Source organism: Eremomyces bilateralis, assembly GCF_010015585.1.
Source record: "Eremomyces bilateralis CBS 781.70 unplaced genomic scaffold P152scaffold_5, whole genome shotgun sequence".
Lineage (NCBI taxonomy): Eukaryota > Fungi > Ascomycota > Dothideomycetes > Eremomycetales > Eremomycetaceae > Eremomyces > Eremomyces bilateralis.
In genome coordinates, this window is record NW_022985071.1 from 145,189 (window position 1) to 162,796 (window position 17,608).

Below are 17,608 nucleotides of genomic sequence, written 5' to 3' on the forward strand. Positions count from 1 at the left end.
ATGTCACACAGAGGTCAATCTGGTTCAGCAGCCGCACCTTGATCCAACAAATGCCGCACCCCATCACCATGGTCATTCGTCATCATTGGGAGCACCATGTCCGTTGCCCACGGAGTGGCGAGGCATCCAGATCCAGCCATTGATGGCTCCGCTGATCCCCACGGTTTACGTCAACATCCAATCAGTTGCTCCGGCGGCTGGATCGATCCAAAAATCATTGAATGGGCACATAACGGTCGATCAGGAACACGGGGTTCCGCTTGGAAGAGCATGCTTTTCCCTGGCCTGTTTTCTGTGCATGCGCACTTCTGCAGCTTAATAATGGTATCTTTGCCTTTATTGCGGTCTCCGGAAGTATCACATAATCGACCCCACGCCCTCCAAAGCGCTCCACAAAGTGTCGCGCCCTATCAGTCACCCTCTGCTCAGTCATTGTCCAGGCGCATCCAGGCCACCAGGCAAGGGATTTCTATGCATGACGGCGTCATAGTGTCGCGGAAGATTGGATGACATGAACCGATGAAAGACCCCACGGAGCGGCTGCAGGCTGAGTGGTGCGGTGCAGCTTGAGAGGACCCCGCAATTTTTATGGGCCTGATTAGGCAACTGAAGCACCAAGCGGAATGTAACTGAAGCTTTCCCCACCCAGATGTGGGGCGGTACCACACCAGAACCCTCCGAACTAACTGGCGACCTGGTGAGAAACACTATCAGCACCTTCGGTTATATCAAAATACTGTATTCCGTACTGTTAATCAATCATGAAGAGGGATTCCGGGTTCACTCGACGATAACGTTCTAGCCAGCCCCGGCCCTATCACGGCATGTTCTGTTAAAGCCGGCATGTCAACCCCAGAGGAAGGGCCCACAAATGCCGAAATCGATGCGCAGCCGCTTTGGAACGGTTTTTCCTGAGGGGCTATCCAGGATTGCTGGTCGGGAGCTCGGGATGGTTCTGATAATTATGTCCCTGTCAAATGTGTTCCTGTTATATCATGCGATGACAGGAATGAAATTGGGGCAAGCAACTAGAATGCAAGGAGGAGTGGCAGTCCATCATGCGAACAAAAACGAGCGGACATTCGACGGATGTTCTGCATTCACGATGCGGTTGGCCGAGCACGTGAGGTCGCGTCAAGCAAGGGGGCGTCTTAGCGAGACGTCTCAGGCAGGGCTCTGGGCTGGACTAGGACAGCAATACCACAACGCACATGTAAAGACTCCCATCGAGCATCGCCATGCTATTCCTCTGCCACAGGCAATATCTGGTCTACTCCGTGTTCTAAATGCCTCAAGGTATTGAGAATCGTGGATCCTGCCACCAGGAAACCTTCGGAACAGTATCGAAATGCTCTTTCTGTCCGGGGTCTCCTCAAAATCGGTGCCCCTGAAGTAGACTGACGATAAGCACCACTAAAGAGCCCAGACATGTATCATTCATGAATCACCATGGAGCTACTTGTTATAACAAACATTTTTACTGTTCAACAGTGGGGCAATGGTTTCCAAAGTATATCAAGCCCAACCATTCCTTCTGGCGACTCAGGATAGCTCCTCAGTCGGACCCCATCCTTTGGTCAGCTACAATGGTCAACACGAACATGACCAGACTCTCTCTCACCTTAATTATCCATAAGGGATATAGTTATGATGCTCTACGGGTATGTCAGCCGTCTCTTGATGGGTGACCACTGCAAGACATGCCGCTGGCTTGTCCCTTGATTTTATACATCTTTTATCTTCCAGTGAGTTCTGTTTCCTATTACAAACATCACATTTTCATTCAGAGCAGTTTCGATACAAAACCATCGTCTGCCCCATTACTATCATCCCCTCCACCATCATCCGAACAATCTCAAGACTTGATATCAAGACCCTCACCCCGACCACCTATAGTCTGAAGAATTCGACAACCATTCGTTGCCGAATCCACAAAAACAATCATTGACAAGTAAGTACTCCAACCATCCTTCGCTATCCCGGCAAAATCTAGCTACTGACGATGAGCATCACCACAGGTTGTCAGTGAAGACCATGACTGAGGACCAGTGTACCGCGGTCAGCAAGGACGGCGGAGAGCCCGGTACTCCATCGTTCGACAACCTCTCTGGCTCCGCGGCACAGACAGTCTCAGAATTCCTCGAGTCCCAGGAGCCGCAGCCTGTGGAACGGGTGCTAGTGGATAGGCTAGCATGCCAGCTCCCCATCCCCAAGTTCGAGAACCCGGGGCTATCCCACCTGGCCCGGGTCGCCCAGGGGCAGGCGGGGGAGATTCTCAAGGAGGAGTATCTCCACAAGTTCAAGTACATCAAGAACTCCGAGATGGCGATGGCGGAGCTCGGGAAGCTTAGGTGGAAGCCCAAGCAGGGGCAGAATGTACCTCTAGACGAGTCCGCGATCTTGCCCTACGTGGACATCATCCTCCGGGCGCTCCGGGTCCACTTCTCGTCCAGGGACCCCCGATACATCGAGCATCTGGTCGAAACCACGGCATGGCTCGTTGTGATCTATGCCAGAAGCCTCCATCTGGAGGGATCTCGAGTTCCGCCGCTCAGCGACAAGTCGATCAACACCTTCGAAGACAAGCACCTGGACTTCGATACCAGAGTCCTAAAAGTCGAAGATCTCCTTGTTCGCTATCGAGGCTGTGCAGAGTGGGTGATGACGTGGGTCTCCATCCCAACCATTGTCAACGGGCCGTACGCATGGGAGAACTACATGCTCGAAAAGAAGACGACCACGGTGGAGAAGGATGGAACGTCCGAAGATCTGAAGGATGCCGTGCGACGACTCCAGATCGAAAACCAAGAGCTCCGAGCTTCACTTGCAGTGGTTTCACAGAACCGCGACCCAACCACCGAATTCCAAGAGTTGAAGGCTTTCATCAAGCGCGTCGACGAACGTACACGAGATACAATCAGCCAAGCCAACATGGCCTCTGCGACCATGAAGGCATTGTTCACAAAGGAGGGTAAAGATATTGCGACAGCGTTGAACATCGCTAAGCAGGAGACACGCCCCCATATCAATGAAGAGCCACAAGCCAAAGGCAAAGGGAAAGATAAAGTGGGGGTAGTCCCAAGCGTCATCGTCGCCGAAACAGGTTTTTCAAGCATCCTGGCAGATCCTGGGTCCACTGTCATTGAAGCTGAGAGCGTTGCTACCGAAATGGCTCCCAGCGAAGTTGTTCCAGCCGAAGTCCTTCAAACCGAGATCCCTCAGATCATCCTCTCTCGACCCAATCTTCTTGTCCCTGAAATCGACCCCACCCAGCTCAGGACAGCCGATTTCGAGCCTTCTGATGACGATTCCGTCGATAGTTCCCCTGAAATTGCGAGCCAAGATGGCTCTGATGCTGGTTCTCAAGCTCCTAACGACGCCGCTACTAAAATTGCCACCGATGCTGGTGCTCGGACGGTCACTGAAGACGCATTCGACAATCATGGCCAGGCGTTCACTCAAGCTGCCTCCGGTTCTGATACTCGATCAACTGCTGAAGCTGCCACCGAGGCTGCCATCGAAACTCACGCCTAACACGCCGCCCACTGTGCTATCCATGACCGCCCCGAGTACATTTCAAACCAGCAGGCAACTTTGGTCCCTCGCTCCGTTTCTGTCTCCTCTACCGATACCGGACTCACGCTCAGCAACGGCCTTTCGGATGAAGTTCCTCAGGATGAATAGTCCCACCCCCGATTCAACGACATGTTACGAGATACCTATTCCACCGCAACATCAACTAAATACATACGAAATCAAGACGTAATATAGAATTATGATATCGGGAGATGAGCTATGAATTGGTGCAAGAAATTTGGCCGCAATAGGCATGAGCACAAGAATGGTTCTCATGCGTTGGAGAATGGGTGCTTGATCAAGCGGCGCTAGATAATGGCGTTCACGGATGTTTGACCGATGTTGATGGAAGAGCTTTAGCTGCTTCGTGTATAAGTACGATGCGAGTACCTGGTGATTGTAAGATAGTTTGAGGTTGGAAGCAATCCGAAGGTGGAAAAATATTACGTCTCGGGCCACTATTTGAGACAAGAGCCCCTAACATGGAGGGTCTTGAACGTTGGCGATTTCAAACTGGACGGCTTGCCGGAAAAGGGCTTCACCAGACAGATGCACGTTCAATGCGATAAGAGGAAGAACGCCCTCACCCACACGAAATACGTGGATAATGGTTCACTTCACGTGGAATGAGAAAGCCGATCTCCCGATTTTTCCCTTTTGAATGTGATGATATGATGACTTGTCGGTTCTATTCTTCCCAAATTCTTCCTGGAACCATTTCTGTTGATGGTTCTTGATATCAACATATGTAAAAGTTTGGTGTTGATAGGGGCTTGCGCACCCGGTGGCTTTCGTCCGCTCAAACATTTGGCCTCACCTACTATGTTACACCAGCAGGCTGGGAGCACCTTGCCTGCACCAGCACGCATATTCAGGCACCAAGGCTTCAATATTTTGTGAACTGAGTTTAAGATGACCAACCTCCTCGTGTTTGTCGGATTTGATACTCCGTACTGTACACATACTAATTATCCTAACTATTCCATTTGCCGTTCATATCCGGGATCATTCATTGAAATACTTTTTGCTTTTGTTTCGGGGCCCATAGTGTTCCTTTCTCTATGATCGCACACCATACCTTGTGGCTACGGTAGTAATCATTTGCTGCATCACGCGACAGGCTCAAGGGGTCGATATGACGGACGAAAACTTGGACACAGTCGAATGACTCTATTGAGGGCCCCTTAGACTCGCGATCATGGCGACGCCTCAGACTTCGCGTATCCAGAAGATATGTACGCTATGGACTCACCAAGAGGGCTTTTCGAAGGAGGATGTCGTGTTCAATGCAGACCGATTTCAAGAGCTTGGACTTCTCCCCGAATCAATGGCGCAGATAATTCCTATCAAGCAAGGCGGTGCTGTTATGGGTTTCCAAAATGAAACCTTTGGTTCATTAAAAGACGATGCGGGTAGGACCTCTGGGCAAACGAACAACTTGCAGAAGAAGCACGATAGCTCCGAATCCCGTCCTATCACCCTCGATGAAAATGGGGTGCAGATACCTGGTGGAAAGGCTGTAGATGCTGAGAAAGCCTTTATTTTCATAACGAAAGATGCAACACCGGACTTGAAGACCAAACACCCGGGCCTCCACATCTCAGTTGCCGAAGGCGTCGCAGCATCATTTGGCTTGAAAAACCGAATGCAAGTCGTGGTGTCAGCTGCCTGCTCTGAGATTCACGCTGCGTCGCATGTCGAGTTGACTTTCCGAGACCAGTATCTGTCTCGAGCAGATATGTGGCAAATGGCCATCTCCGAGCTGAGCGGACACGCTATCTATCGGGACCAACGGATCTTATTCTTAGGCGCCATCAAAGCGACGGTGAAGAACGTGTATATAGATGGCCAGAAGCGCAAGTCGGCATACTTTTCCCCAAGGACGAAAGCGATTTTCCGAAGCGAGTCGGCTCGGTACATCTTGTTCATCCAGATGTCCCGGGAGATGTGGGATTTTGACTCCGAGGGATCTGGAGAGATCATGTTCAATAAGGTCATCAACGGCTTCTTGCCCGAGCTATTCAAGCATTGGATGTCGATGAACTCACACCATCTCGTCAGCATCATCCTGTTTACCAGGCTGGAATACGACGATGGTGTGGAGACTACGGATGAGCAACCACAACGGGTGAAGGACTTCTACCGTGTCGTCGTCAGCGATATGGCAAGTGCAGACTGGGTGAACATTCTTTACCAACTCAAGAGGGAATTCAAAACGTTCTTGAGGGACGTATCTATAACACCACAGGATCCAAGAGGCAATTCACCCGAAGGCCAGAGTATCCTAGCCGACGGCATTACAGCTCCTAGCTATACCGTTGCAGGTACACCGACCATGGCTGTGCGAGGCAATGTTTTAGAGGCGATCAATCTTGCTTCATCCCAGTTTTCGAAGGACTACATAGATCGAGACCTCATCCGAACAGGGATCTCAGTTGTGGTCATATCTGCAGGAACTGGCGTTTTCGAAGTGGACTATCCCTTGCTGAAGCTCACAACCGATACCTTGATTGGTAGTGGGATTGGGATTGATCTGGTCTGCCTTTCCCCGATGCCGTTGCATTCGGTACCCTTATTCAAGTACCGGAATCCCCGGGTTCGGGAGGACGTGAAGAGAAACTCGCAATCTCCCTTCCCGAAACCGACGCCTCCCAACGAACCTATTTTACAAGGTCTGACTCCTGTTGACAAATCTGTACTTTCCCAAAGCTACAGTTCTGAACAACAGATGGTCAATGATGCGGCAGTTGTCAGGAAGTTGCAAACTTTGAACGAACCAGTTCCTGGTGAATGGAGCTATGCCATGCCTCACTGGGTCGACATCTCATTTTGGACAAGGCCGTCCGATGAAGAAGCACTATCGTTGGGCCTAAGCGATCTAACTTCGTCAAAATCCCGTTCCCGAACGTCGAAGGAACGAACTTTCCAGGTGAGATGCCGCATGTACGAGCTACAAATGATGGGAGTCATGGAGAATGAGATGAGTAACATCTCTATTCCGTTGCTGCGCGAGCATCCCTTGCATCCCTCGCATCGCATCATTGACCCTTCGAAAAGACGCCATTCGGAACACGGACTTGTTGATCGCACCGCCACAATGGCCTTCATGGACAAGCACGATGAGGCCGTGTTTCATCCGATACCTTTAAAGCATCGAGAAAGGTCTCCCAAAGCGCAATCACAAAAGGCTGGGAGTGGTATGCCAGAGTCCAACTCGACCTACGGAACAGAAGACAAATCAGATCCAAAGAATCAGCATGCTATCGAGCCTACAAGGGCCCCTGCTGACTACCTCGAGTGGAACTTGAAGAAGAGACCTTCAGGTGCCACAACCTTCCCCCGCCGTAAACAGAGCGCCACAAGCCTGTTCTCCAATGCAGATTCCACTTCAAGTCGACCTCCAGCGACTAGAAAGATAAGCTTCTTCGGTCCCAATGCGGAGGTCCAAAAAGCGTCAGCCGTCACCGAAGTATCCACCCCTGACTGGGAAATACACAAAAAGAATGCTGGACGGGGGATGCCATCCAACAATACGCGTCCTTCCAATACCATGTCATTCACACGGCAAATTCTAGCTACGCTCACTCGCTCAAATTCAAGCTTGTCTTCACAGCCACAGCCCCCAGGCGGAGGAACACCAGGCTCGCACTCCAAGAGTTCTTCCGGCGACCCGTCCCGCCCATCGAAACCAATTGACATCAGCAGCTTGCCGATACCAGATCAGAGCAAAGGGTCAACACCTGTAGAGGACACTGGATCAGCAGAGACGATAAAAGCTACACAAAGTTCGATTAAACTTGGCTCCACTCCGGATAATTCGAAGCCACAAGAGACGGGTGCCATCTTGTCCGTAGCATCGCGCAACCGCCGATTCGATCCAAGACACGAGGGTCCCCCAGGTAGCATCGTCAACCCAATACCGAAGGTCCTTTCCCCTGCGAGCGCGCTCTCGCCGTGGTTAGTGCTCGTCAACCCGTGCAACCCGAAGAACAATGACATTACGTTAGCCGGGCACTTTCGCCGGTGGCAGCACGTCTTTCCAAAACCGTTGCCTGCCTCCCAAATCAAATGGAAATCGCTTTGCTCTCCAGCAGCTGTTCCGCTGACGAATGACTTCTTCCCTTCCGCTGAGCAGTTAAAGGTGGAATACCACGAGTCCCTCTACAGGATCGCACCGAATGTTGACTTCGAGCCAGAACCTGGGAAAACGAGAGAGTCACTAGTAAGAGAATTGATTGGTTGCCGGTTGTCCCATGGATTCCAACTTATTATCGGCCCTGCGGTGGCAGAATTCCTCGGCACTCGAGAGCGGGATCTGGTGAATATTTTCAGCAAGGAGTACATGTCCAGAGATGGAGCGACCGTCTTCATGGCTGTAGGTAGTGCAATCCATCAACTTGTCTGTGTCGCGGGAGGGGAGGTTGAAGTACGGAGATTCAATAGAAAACCCGCGGCAGAAGTGGATGGTGGTCAGAAACAGTTCATCTATGAATCCTATATTCGAACAGCGTTCGCCGAGGAGTATGAACCGCGCACGGCCATCTTTTCGCACCCGAGGGCGGAGTACAATTGGAACTACATTGACAGCTTCTTGGCCGGATACCACGACGAATTCACGGATGTGTTACGGTTTTGGCGCGCACGTTATGTCCTCATACCGGTTGAGCTACCCAAGAATCGTCTAATCCCAGAGTTATCTGAGGAGGAAATTCGGATTGAGGGCATCCAGAAATTGACCCGGCTTTGGGAAAAGCAGCGGTTCATCCCCCCAGAGGAGCGCCACTACCAAGCGCGGGCAAAGAAGAGCTATATTGAGGCCAATCCACTTCAGATTGAGTATCAGACGCGTGATCCATCGGCTGTCGTCGCATCTGGCCTTGAGAGCACTATTCTGGCTGAGGGCGAGGGGGCATTTCAAACCCAGCTGTTTTCGGACGACGAGCTATACTCAACCAGAAATATCGACATTCAGAAACTCGCGATGGACCTTCAAGGTGATGGAGGCATCAGGATGATGGACAGAAGATGGCATTTGCGACTGCATTACAACTGCTTTATCGGATTTGACTTGACGACATGGATCCTACACAATTTCTCCGATATCAAAGTTCGACAAGATGCGGAAAACCTTGGCAACGAACTCATGGACCAGGGGTTGTTCCAACACGTACAGCGGAAACATCGATTCCGAGACGGAAACTTCTTCTATCAGATTGCAGACAAGTACAGACTGCCTCGTGATAGGAGTTGGTTCAGTTCCCGGCGTGCTGGACCTTCAATCCCTTCCACACCGATGACCGACACCCCGAAACCCCGGCCTCAGTCCGTAGACCGTAGTCGGTCGCGAACCCTGTCGAACTCATCATCAGATTCAGGAGCTAAGACGCCTACCAAATCAACCCGACGAGTGAAGTTGAGCAAAGTCATGCGATATGATGTCGACCGACACAAGCGATCCAACCGACCGGAGATTATCAACTTGCACTACGACCGTCTCCACAATCCGGAGAACTGCTATCATATCCGGATCGATTGGATGAATGTGACAGCGAAGCTCATCGACGAATCGCTACATTACTGGGCAACAACCGCTGAGCGCCACGGCCTGAAGCTTGTTGAAGTGCCGATTGCCGAAGCCTGTCGACTCATAGATGTCCACCCCTTCCGCGCTCCATTTCTTATCAAGCTCGCAGTACAACCTAGTCCTTCCAAATCTAAACCACACCAATACTTCGACGCTAGTTCTTTCTCTCCTCTTGTACCGACAGATCTCTTCTATTTGCACAAGGCGCTACTCAAACATTTCAATTTCGTGCTGGACATGGAATCAGCTTCTTCGTTTCCTCCCGACCTCCGAGTAGAGTTCTCCTGGGGCAACCCCGACTACCAATACCCACAATATCTGCATCGGTCCGGCGTCATATTCGCACAGATTAACGACGACGGAGAGTTTCTCCTGGTCGCCAACCGGCTGGTTCACAACCGCGGCACAACCACCGAGCGGAGCAAATTCGACAAACCCGATCCACCTCACTCATCCGTTCCTCAACCACGAATGACTAGCAGCACTGGCGGGCTTCGCAATACATCGCCTACCGCATCGCCTGTTGTACGCCCTGCATCAGTCGCCGAAGGGAGCATCACAACGCCCAGCCGCGCTTCCATCGCACCTTTTAGCTTCGTCGCGGCATCGCCGCTGGCCCCTTCCACCAATCTCGCATATGGCCCTGCAAGAACTGGAACACCCACCGCGGAAACTATCGCGCGGGAGCTAGGCACATTTTGTGCCGATGCCGTCGCCCTTCGGAAGTTCTTCGACGAGGAGGCGGCGCGTTTGTCGGAGTCGCGGAATTTGGGGATTGGCAGTCCGAGACCGACTCCAAATCTCGGTCCAACGGGCCTTGTACCTGGATCCACGGATCTCAATATTCCGACTCTTGGGCTGCCGGAGAGCATCACGAGAGGTGGGATGGGTACGCCGGAGCCGGCTGCGGGGAGTGGGCGCAGTAGCCGAGTGAGTGGTAGGGAAAGCGCGGGAAGTGGGTAAATCGCTACAGAGGGGGGGATTAAATGTACATATACGAGAAGGTGGGGCTGCAAGATTCGCGTATAGAACTGTTATCATTCTTTGCTGTGGTCCTGATTCTCAATGTGGCTGTTCGATGAAGTATGTTATGCGTTGAAACCCTTGGTTGGCTAAGTCTTAGAGCCTAAGCCTGATTAGGCCAATGGTTGAACCAGAGTCCAACCCTCTTCAATGTAAACAAGAAGGCTTCCCCTTCTTGTTCTCTTCTTTAGCTTAATCTAGAATACCTTTGGCTACGTGTATGTTGTGTGCATCCAGCTACCGTGCCGTAACAAGTGGGGATGTTTTTTTCGGGGAGATATACTAGCGCCCGTCATTTAATAGTAAATAAAGCTTTTAGTTACAGTGTTCTTATAATAAAATGCTTTATCAAAGGGTTTTTGCATTAAATATGGTAAAATATCTATATTCCATTACAAGGCTCCAAAATAAAAATATCAATTAAACCATGAAAATAATTAGAGTTTCCATTGCGAGGATGGTGTAGTGGTTATCATTTCTGTTTTACAGCCTCTGGATAATTTCCAGTTGAAGTCTCACAGACGGCCGCAGGTTCGAACCCTGCTCTTCGCATTGTTCTTTTTATTTTTTTGCCGTCAGTCACGATGAATAGACTTGATTGCGATGGCCCGTATAGCTACGGGAGTACATTTTTTCACAATTTACCAGACGCACTGTGGGGATGGATGAAAGAAAATTTAGCTCTGAAGAAATACGAGAACAGGGTGAACATTGGCGGTCATATTTTCTGCCCGGCTTCCAGACTTCATTTGATTTCATGAATTTCTTGAGACGATTTGCCTAGTTTATCAAGGCGAACCACGTCAAACTCCACCCTGAGTTTAGCTTCAACACAAGGATCTCCTCTCGGAGTTAGAGGATCGCGTGAGCGCTACAGTAACTCACGCTACTATCCCTCACGTCCACGCAATCACTACTCCTCTCATACCTCACGAACTTAAACCTCCCACCTTCGTCAGCCTCGGAGCTCGGATTTGCGGTCCAGAGCTGCTCGATCGCCGCCATCATCACACCGATAGGATGCCTTCCACAGACTGTATTTCCCGTCTCGTGTAGGACGGACAGGAATTCGTCATGCTCCCCTGACTCCACTGCGTCCATGCACATCTGGTCAACCAGCGCGATGCTCTCGTGGATTCTGGGGTTGGATGGTCGCTTGCCCGCTGAGCGGAGATTGTGAGCGGTGCCATCGGGAGTGCGGTAGTATGTGTATCGGAATCGCTGACCCCAGTGGCAGAAGTCTGAGGAGATGATGAACACGTTGGACGGGTCGGATAAGTAAGGTGCAAGCAACGCCCCGTACTGTTTCTCGGTCGCGGGTTCAGTAGATCCGACGAGAATAGGGACTAGCTTTGGAAAGGCAGATGGGCTCGAAAATGCTCTAAATCGTTTGGCCGAGAGTTAGCACAGAATAGGGAACGAGATCGAGTTCAGAAGGACTGACCGGGAGCACATCTTGTAGATGTACGGTAGATGCATTTCCAAGCTATGCTCTGCTTCGTCGGTGTCAATAGACATCCTATCGAAATGTCCGGACTTATCAAGCTCCGCAACCGTCGCTAGGTCGATCTGAAGGTCTCCAAGGGGGGTTTCATAGGCTCCGCATCGTGATAGCGCGCATCGCGAGAGGTAATAGTGATGCGAAGGACCAAGCAGAAAGATCCGCTTCCTGTTGCCGGTCAGTGGCGATCTCTCATGATATTGACATCGAAGATACTCACGCATTGGAGAGATCCAAAGCCTTATACGCCCATGCCGCTGCAGGTCCTGAATAGGCGTATCCAGCATGCCTGCAGAAGTCATGGTAAGCCCTCCATCCGCTCATTCTCTGGCAAACCAGCCGAGTTGCAGGGCCCTACGGTGCGATAATTGCTCTTGCTCCCGACGAAGGGATGGACACCGGAGCTCCTTTGGAAGACTCCGTCCCGATCGGGGTGGTTGAGGCGGGCACAGCGTCGAGGAATCGGTCAAGTTGAGCGGACAGTCCTGGCCCGCTGCTGTCGTACCATGACCCCGCATGTGAAGCGATCCTAGATGGCTTTGGGGGACTCATCGTGCTAGAGGCATTCGGATGCGAGGATATGGTTGAGATTTTGTAGTAAAGGTGAACGCAGGACGAAAGTTTAGAAACAAAGGACAATGGTGTAGTTACGGGATAGAGAAGTACTGGGGCAGCTTTAATCTCGAAGTGTGATATCACCAAGATCATGACCCCACCATCCCGAAATCGTGGGGGAGTCGGGGTAATCCCTGTGAGTTAGTTGACAGGTGGTGACGGATATGTAACCAGTTATCAAGGGTCAGCGCCACGGGTTATGGCGCGCCAAGGCCGCCTGATAACCCAGCCTCTCGCGCCAGCGACCGCAGCGCTGCCCCCTTGATATACCACTTATCTGAAGGCCTTCGCGGTGGCTGGGTTATTGGCGAAGACATGGCGCAGCGTTAAGCCCTTTGCAGTAAAGCGTCGGTGGAAACGATCGCTATATACGGTATAGCTGTGACTTGGTGGCGCTTAGCTCAGGCATTTCTTCCCCCTCCCCTCCTTTCGCGATAGAACGAGCCATTCGCGATCATACAGATGAATAGTTTACTCGAATTATCCCCTACCTACCGCCATTAGACCGTGAAGAAATGCCTCCTAGCTCGCAGCTCTCTATAGAGCATGCGATCGAGCTGAACAGCCGTTTAAATGCCGCGACACAACGAGCCCTTGCAACGCCAGATGGCAGAGTAACGAGTACGAGGAGAATATATGAGCCACGACAGCAAGAGTTTATTGTGAGAAGCGCTTTCGTACGGGAAATCCAACGAAGGAGGAGGCTAATTCGGTTAGGCGTGGTGCCAGAAGAACCAGTGCAGCGACGGTATACTCGTTACCAGTGCCAAGATTACCCTCTTTCTAGAAGAAGAGGTTATCGGTCGCATCGCAAAGCCGACCCGGCCAGGCCGGAGGCTGAAGCAGCCTTGTACGGACACGGATGGCAATCCGATCGTGCAAACGCTCGGAGCTCGATCGATTGAAACGTACGTTTCTGCGATTATGGAGCTGTGGAAAGTGCAGCACAGCCTTGCTCAGAACCAAAATGTCCCCGTCCGGTCGTACGCGTTGAAGCAGCTGCTGCAAAAGCGTAAGATGGCCGAGGCGGCCCGCAAGCGAGAAGAGTACGTTGATCGCGGTGCTGGCACACTGCTCGACGGCTATTCGGAAGAAGAGTTCGTACGATGTATACGAGGCTGCTGGCAGCCCGAGGCGTCTGAAACGTCCGTCCTGGCAGGCCAGAAAAGAAAGCGAGAGAGACCGACATCGCAGGCCTACAGCGGATGGCTTCGTACGGCAGTCGATCTCCTCTTCTCGCATAACATGTTTCTGCGTGGGGAGACTGTACGAAACGGAGAACTGCCTGATCTCTTCGCCGTCCCGCTGCAGAATGAAGGAGCAACAGATTGCCGTGTTCTCTGTATGATTGTAGACAACGGGAAGACAAACGCCTTTGGAAAGCTAGAGTACGGTGTTACCGTACGACACAAGGAGCATTGGAAATGTCTAGTCTCTCAGTTGGCGTTCTACCTCTTCTTCCGCTGGGACCTTGAGAGAGAACCGCCGCCGACCTTCAAGCAGCGCTCGGATTGGTATCGTACGAAGATTTTGAAAGGTGGCCAGAATACCCATCCTCTCTCGTACGCTACTCAGCTGCAGTGGGTCAATGGGATCTTTGACCGCTGTGAGGTCTCGTCATACAAGAAGACGCATGCCGGACGAAAGCAAGGTGCTCAGCATGCGGAGATGCTTGGTGTCAGCGAATCTCAGATTCAGAGAGCGGGACGATGGAATTCGGATTCCATGTCGAATGCATACCTCAGCCATATTCCCCGAAAGTTCGTACGAGCAGCCGCTGGCTTCCCTCCCAGCGGCCGAGGAGACTACTTCATTCCGCGAGCACAGATCCTGCCTCCTGAGACGCTCGTACGGAAGATCTGGCCATGGGTGGACGAGTGGATCGAACGGTTCCAACAGAATGAGAACACGGTGCGTGATGATCACCAGTTAGACGAACAGGATGAGGGAGATCGGAATGACCTTGCTGGAAAGGCCTTCCTCCGGCTACTTGATTATCTTCGTACGGTGCTTCTTCAGGACTCCGTCCTAATCCGCGATGAGTTTCCACGCCACCCTCTCTTCCAGCATCCGATCTTCTCTGATCCGGAGTACCTTGACTTTATGCGGAGGATGAGGCAAACTCTTGCTGCTGAAGTGGTTCCACCGCAAGATGTACTCGTACGACAAGCTGTTCCGATAATTGCAGATCGATTGAGTGTGATGGAGACCAATCTTGGACAGAGATTACAAGAGATGTTCGACTCTCTTCGTACGGAGCAAGGCCGTCAGCGTACGGTTCTAGATGGTGTATTCAGTGGCAGAACACCTATTTACCTTAATGTGGGACACTCATCCTTACTCCAGGATCCATTTCCAGCGGTTCGGACGGCCGCTCCCGGCACGAGAATACCTTCAACGCCGGTAATAGAAACTCCGGTTTCTATCGCACGCTCCACTCCGACTACCTCTTCGGCTCCGCCGCTATTGGCTATTAGCCCTTCTACCGTACGACCGCTACCTGATCGACCGATAAAAGAGAATGGAGAGCCAATCTATACTATGTCTCGTACGGTAGAAACTGTTGGTCAACTCTGGCGAGAGTGGTTTGAAGGATTTGCACCTAATCCTTCCGTACAAGCGTTAGAGTTAAGGTATGGCGCCTTATGGCGACAGAAAGATTCAGAGAAGACGTGGTATAGTCGTAGAAAAGCTATTATTGATTATATCCGTGTAGTATCTGAGGCGAAGAGAATACCAGCTCTGCTTGCGGTAACACGGTTGGAAGAGGTACGTACGAGATCAAAGTGGAGTCTACATCATCTCTACAAGGAGATTGCTCAAAAAAAGAGTAATCTACTTGGATAAGCTCTAAGATTGATAGAGGAGGTGCTTGTACGATAATAAATTAATTTGGAATCAAGCAGGAGGAAGTAAAATGAGGAGGATCAAGAGGATCAAGAAGAGAAGGAAGGGGAGGAGGAGGAGGAAGAGGAGGAGGAGAAGGAAGAGGAGAAGGAGAAGGAAGAGGAGAAGGAGAAGGAAGAGGAGAAGGAGAAGAAGGAGGAGGAGGAGGAGGAGGAGGAGGAGAAGGAGGAGGAGAAGAAGAAGAAGAAGAAGGAGAAAGACGAGAAGCCTCGTACGAAGCGCAAAGTTAGAAAGATTCAACTTTCAGGCCCTGTAGAGCGAGCGAAAAGGCGTCGGAATTAAACAAAGGAGTTTTTAGACGTATCATTATATTCCAATTATAGCGGATATCGTACGAAACTTTCATTAATTAGCATATACCTATAAAAGATCTGTTTAGTTTCACCGTACGGTTACTTGTCTTGAACTCCACGTAGAGGAACAGATTCTGTCTAAGTACTATCAACAGCCCTGATAGCTAGGATGCTGCCAGTGCTAACATAGAAAGAGACCTTACGAAATTGAACTTACATTAATCACCTAGAAGGGTTTCACTTGAATCCGACCGTACGGACTCGTCGTCGTCGTCGTCGTCGTCGTCGTCGGCATCCTCGTCGTTATTCTCCTCTTCAGACGATTCTTCGTCCGAAGAATTATCCCAAGAGCAGCGCGTACCGTGGTCACGCCACTTACAATTACCGCAGCAATCACTAAAGTGAGCGATCGCACGGCGGCACTCGGGGAAGGGCGTCAGGCCGCGTCGTACGCATTCAGTGCAAGCTGTCGGCGCCGCTGTCCCCCGGGATTGGATAAGGATGGCGTTGATGTATGACGGGCGGTGGCTTAAGATCTGCCCAGCCGATATCCGGTTGCGTACGAACCGGACGTGGACGCCGGGACCGGTAGCAAGAAGCTCCCGAGGCTAGGGGGAGTGGCAGAGAGCTACAAAGATGGGGTTACCCCTAACCTGCAGCGTACCAATTCCCGGAGTAGGAGGACCTACCGCCGCACCGTAGGTACTATTAAACAAAACAAGAGCCCTAGGAAGATTAATACCCGTACGGAGTGGAAATAGATCAAATGCTTACATCTTCGAACGTTGGAGAGCACTGAAGGAAGAAAGAGAGAGAGAAAGAAAGGAGGAATCGAGTAGGATAGAAGCATAGACTTATAACGACACCTTCCTTAGTCAAATGAATCACTCCTTCCTTACGAATTCCTATTTTAGAAAGGGAAATTTCCACCTACGTACGAATTTCTATCTCAGAAGGCCCATCCTATTGTACTGTACCTTGGGTAGTCGGGATTTCAATATGACAAGGTTGACTTTAGTTACTTGATACTTATAAGTCGATATGACTAACAGCTTACCGTACCTACTGTTGTTGTTATTGCTGTTGTTGTTGGTTAGTATAGGCAATGAGAGTACCATTTCCGCGATGGTTGTTATGTGTGAAGAACTAGGGTCTTGGCATTTTTGCCTAATAACCCAGGCCATGACGCGCCAAAATTCCCCTTATGATATGTCCCAGTTAATGGATGCACACGCTCTGTGATACTTCGCATTGCGTTGTAATTCGGTTTTATTATCGTACGGTAAGCACCAGACTTTGTCTCAAATAGATCGAGGTAGAAGATGTGGCTAAACGGTGTGTATGAGGGAGCAATTATTATATCAGATGGCTAAATCAGCTACCACGAACAATGGAGGTCAAGCAACGCAAACATAAACGCCACATCGCTTGACATGGAACCTGTCTCAACGAGCCCCATTCCAACCCAATTCAAACATCCACCGGGTATAATCATAATCAGTTATGTCTAAAACGGGTATCATCTAGTCCTCGAAGGGGCGGAAAACGGCTGATTCACCCTCGACGACCAGCCTTGCACCGGTCTCCGCGTGCCCAACGTCCGCCTCTGCCCGTAACTCCCCATTCCATTGACCTGATCCATCGTGGTGGTGTGGAATGTCGCCGGTAAGATGTTGGTTTCTTCCGCTGTCTCGTCTTCATTCACGATGTCCTCCTCAGCCCGCTCGCATTTGGTGGGCGAGCTGCTCAGGAGAACATGGCCCTTTTCTCTCCCGGTGTCGTCATGCTCGATAGTCGTCGGACGGCCTGGTATGCGAGATCGTTGGATCTTCCAATTTGGAGGTGCGGTAATACCAAGGTTGACCCTTTTCCTCGGTGGACTCTCGTTCATTTGGACTTGGGGTGGAGGAAACCGTCCGCGCTCCTCCTTATATGAAGTCTGCGTCTGCACTGTCAACTCTCCCTTTCCCTCTTCTTCCTTCGCGGACTTTGCGCTGAAGAAGGCTTTGAGGGTGCCCTGAGTTTTTCCTTTGGCGAACGGTGCGGTTCGTTTCTGTGCGTTGGTATTGGTTTCCTGGTCCATCTTCGACCCGGATACTTTCGAAGCCG

The 17,608-nt window shown here is 51.0% G+C and overlaps 4 protein-coding genes across 4 annotated transcripts; 2 read left to right on the top strand and 2 right to left on the bottom strand.

Moving 5' to 3' along the window:
• The first annotated feature begins 1,612 nt into the window (after window positions 1–1,612).
• On the top strand, window positions 1,613–3,716 carry P152DRAFT_262572 (uncharacterized protein). Its single transcript, XM_033674805.1, has 3 exons — window positions 1,613–1,745; window positions 1,793–1,951; window positions 2,019–3,716. The coding sequence occupies exon 3, from the start codon at window positions 2,035–2,037 to the stop codon at window positions 3,532–3,534; it is 1,500 nt and encodes a 499-aa protein (XP_033535790.1). The 5' UTR covers window positions 1,613–1,745; window positions 1,793–1,951; window positions 2,019–2,034; the 3' UTR covers window positions 3,535–3,716.
• Window positions 3,717–4,544: 828 nt separating this feature from the next.
• P152DRAFT_456390 (uncharacterized protein) lies at window positions 4,545–10,364 on the top strand. Its single transcript, XM_033678996.1, has one exon. The coding sequence runs from the start codon at window positions 4,775–4,777 to the stop codon at window positions 10,121–10,123; it is 5,349 nt and encodes a 1,782-aa protein (XP_033535791.1). The 5' UTR covers window positions 4,545–4,774; the 3' UTR covers window positions 10,124–10,364.
• Window positions 10,365–10,841: 477 nt separating this feature from the next.
• On the bottom strand, window positions 10,842–12,496 carry P152DRAFT_456391 (UPF0103-domain-containing protein). Its single transcript, XM_033678997.1, has 4 exons — window positions 12,043–12,496; window positions 11,905–11,973; window positions 11,628–11,852; window positions 10,842–11,564 (listed from the first exon to the last, which is right to left on the bottom strand). Exons 1-4 carry the CDS (start codon window positions 12,234–12,236, stop codon window positions 11,036–11,038), a joined length of 1,017 nt encoding a protein of 338 aa, XP_033535792.1. The 5' UTR covers window positions 12,237–12,496; the 3' UTR covers window positions 10,842–11,035.
• Window positions 12,497–15,704: 3,208 nt separating this feature from the next.
• Window positions 15,705–16,038, bottom strand: P152DRAFT_412723 (uncharacterized protein; the record flags this gene model as incomplete). Its single annotated transcript, XM_033676988.1, has 1 exon — window positions 15,705–16,038. A coding segment is annotated over one exon (321 nt), but the record flags the coding sequence as incomplete, so codon positions are not given.
• Between the last annotated feature and the right edge of the window lie 1,570 nt (window positions 16,039–17,608).

Excerpts from the sequence above, each read along its gene's own strand:
- P152DRAFT_456390 (XM_033678996.1), top strand. The coding sequence starts at position 4,775 with ATGGCGACGCCTCAGACTTCGCGTATCCAGAAGATATGTACGCTATGG.
- P152DRAFT_262572 (XM_033674805.1), top strand. The coding sequence starts at position 2,035 with ATGACTGAGGACCAGTGTACCGCGGTCAGCAAGGACGGCGGAGAGCCC.
- P152DRAFT_456391 (XM_033678997.1), bottom strand. The coding sequence starts at position 12,236 with ATGAGTCCCCCAAAGCCATCTAGGATCGCTTCACATGCGGGGTCATGG. Across the intron at positions 11,974-12,042 it reads GCAAGAGCAATTATCGCACC|GCATGCTGGATACGCCTATT; the intron begins GTAGGGCCCTGC and ends TGACTTCTGCAG. Across the intron at positions 11,853-11,904 it reads GCTTTGGATCTCTCCAATGC|GAAGCGGATCTTTCTGCTTG; the intron begins GTGAGTATCTTC and ends GACCGGCAACAG.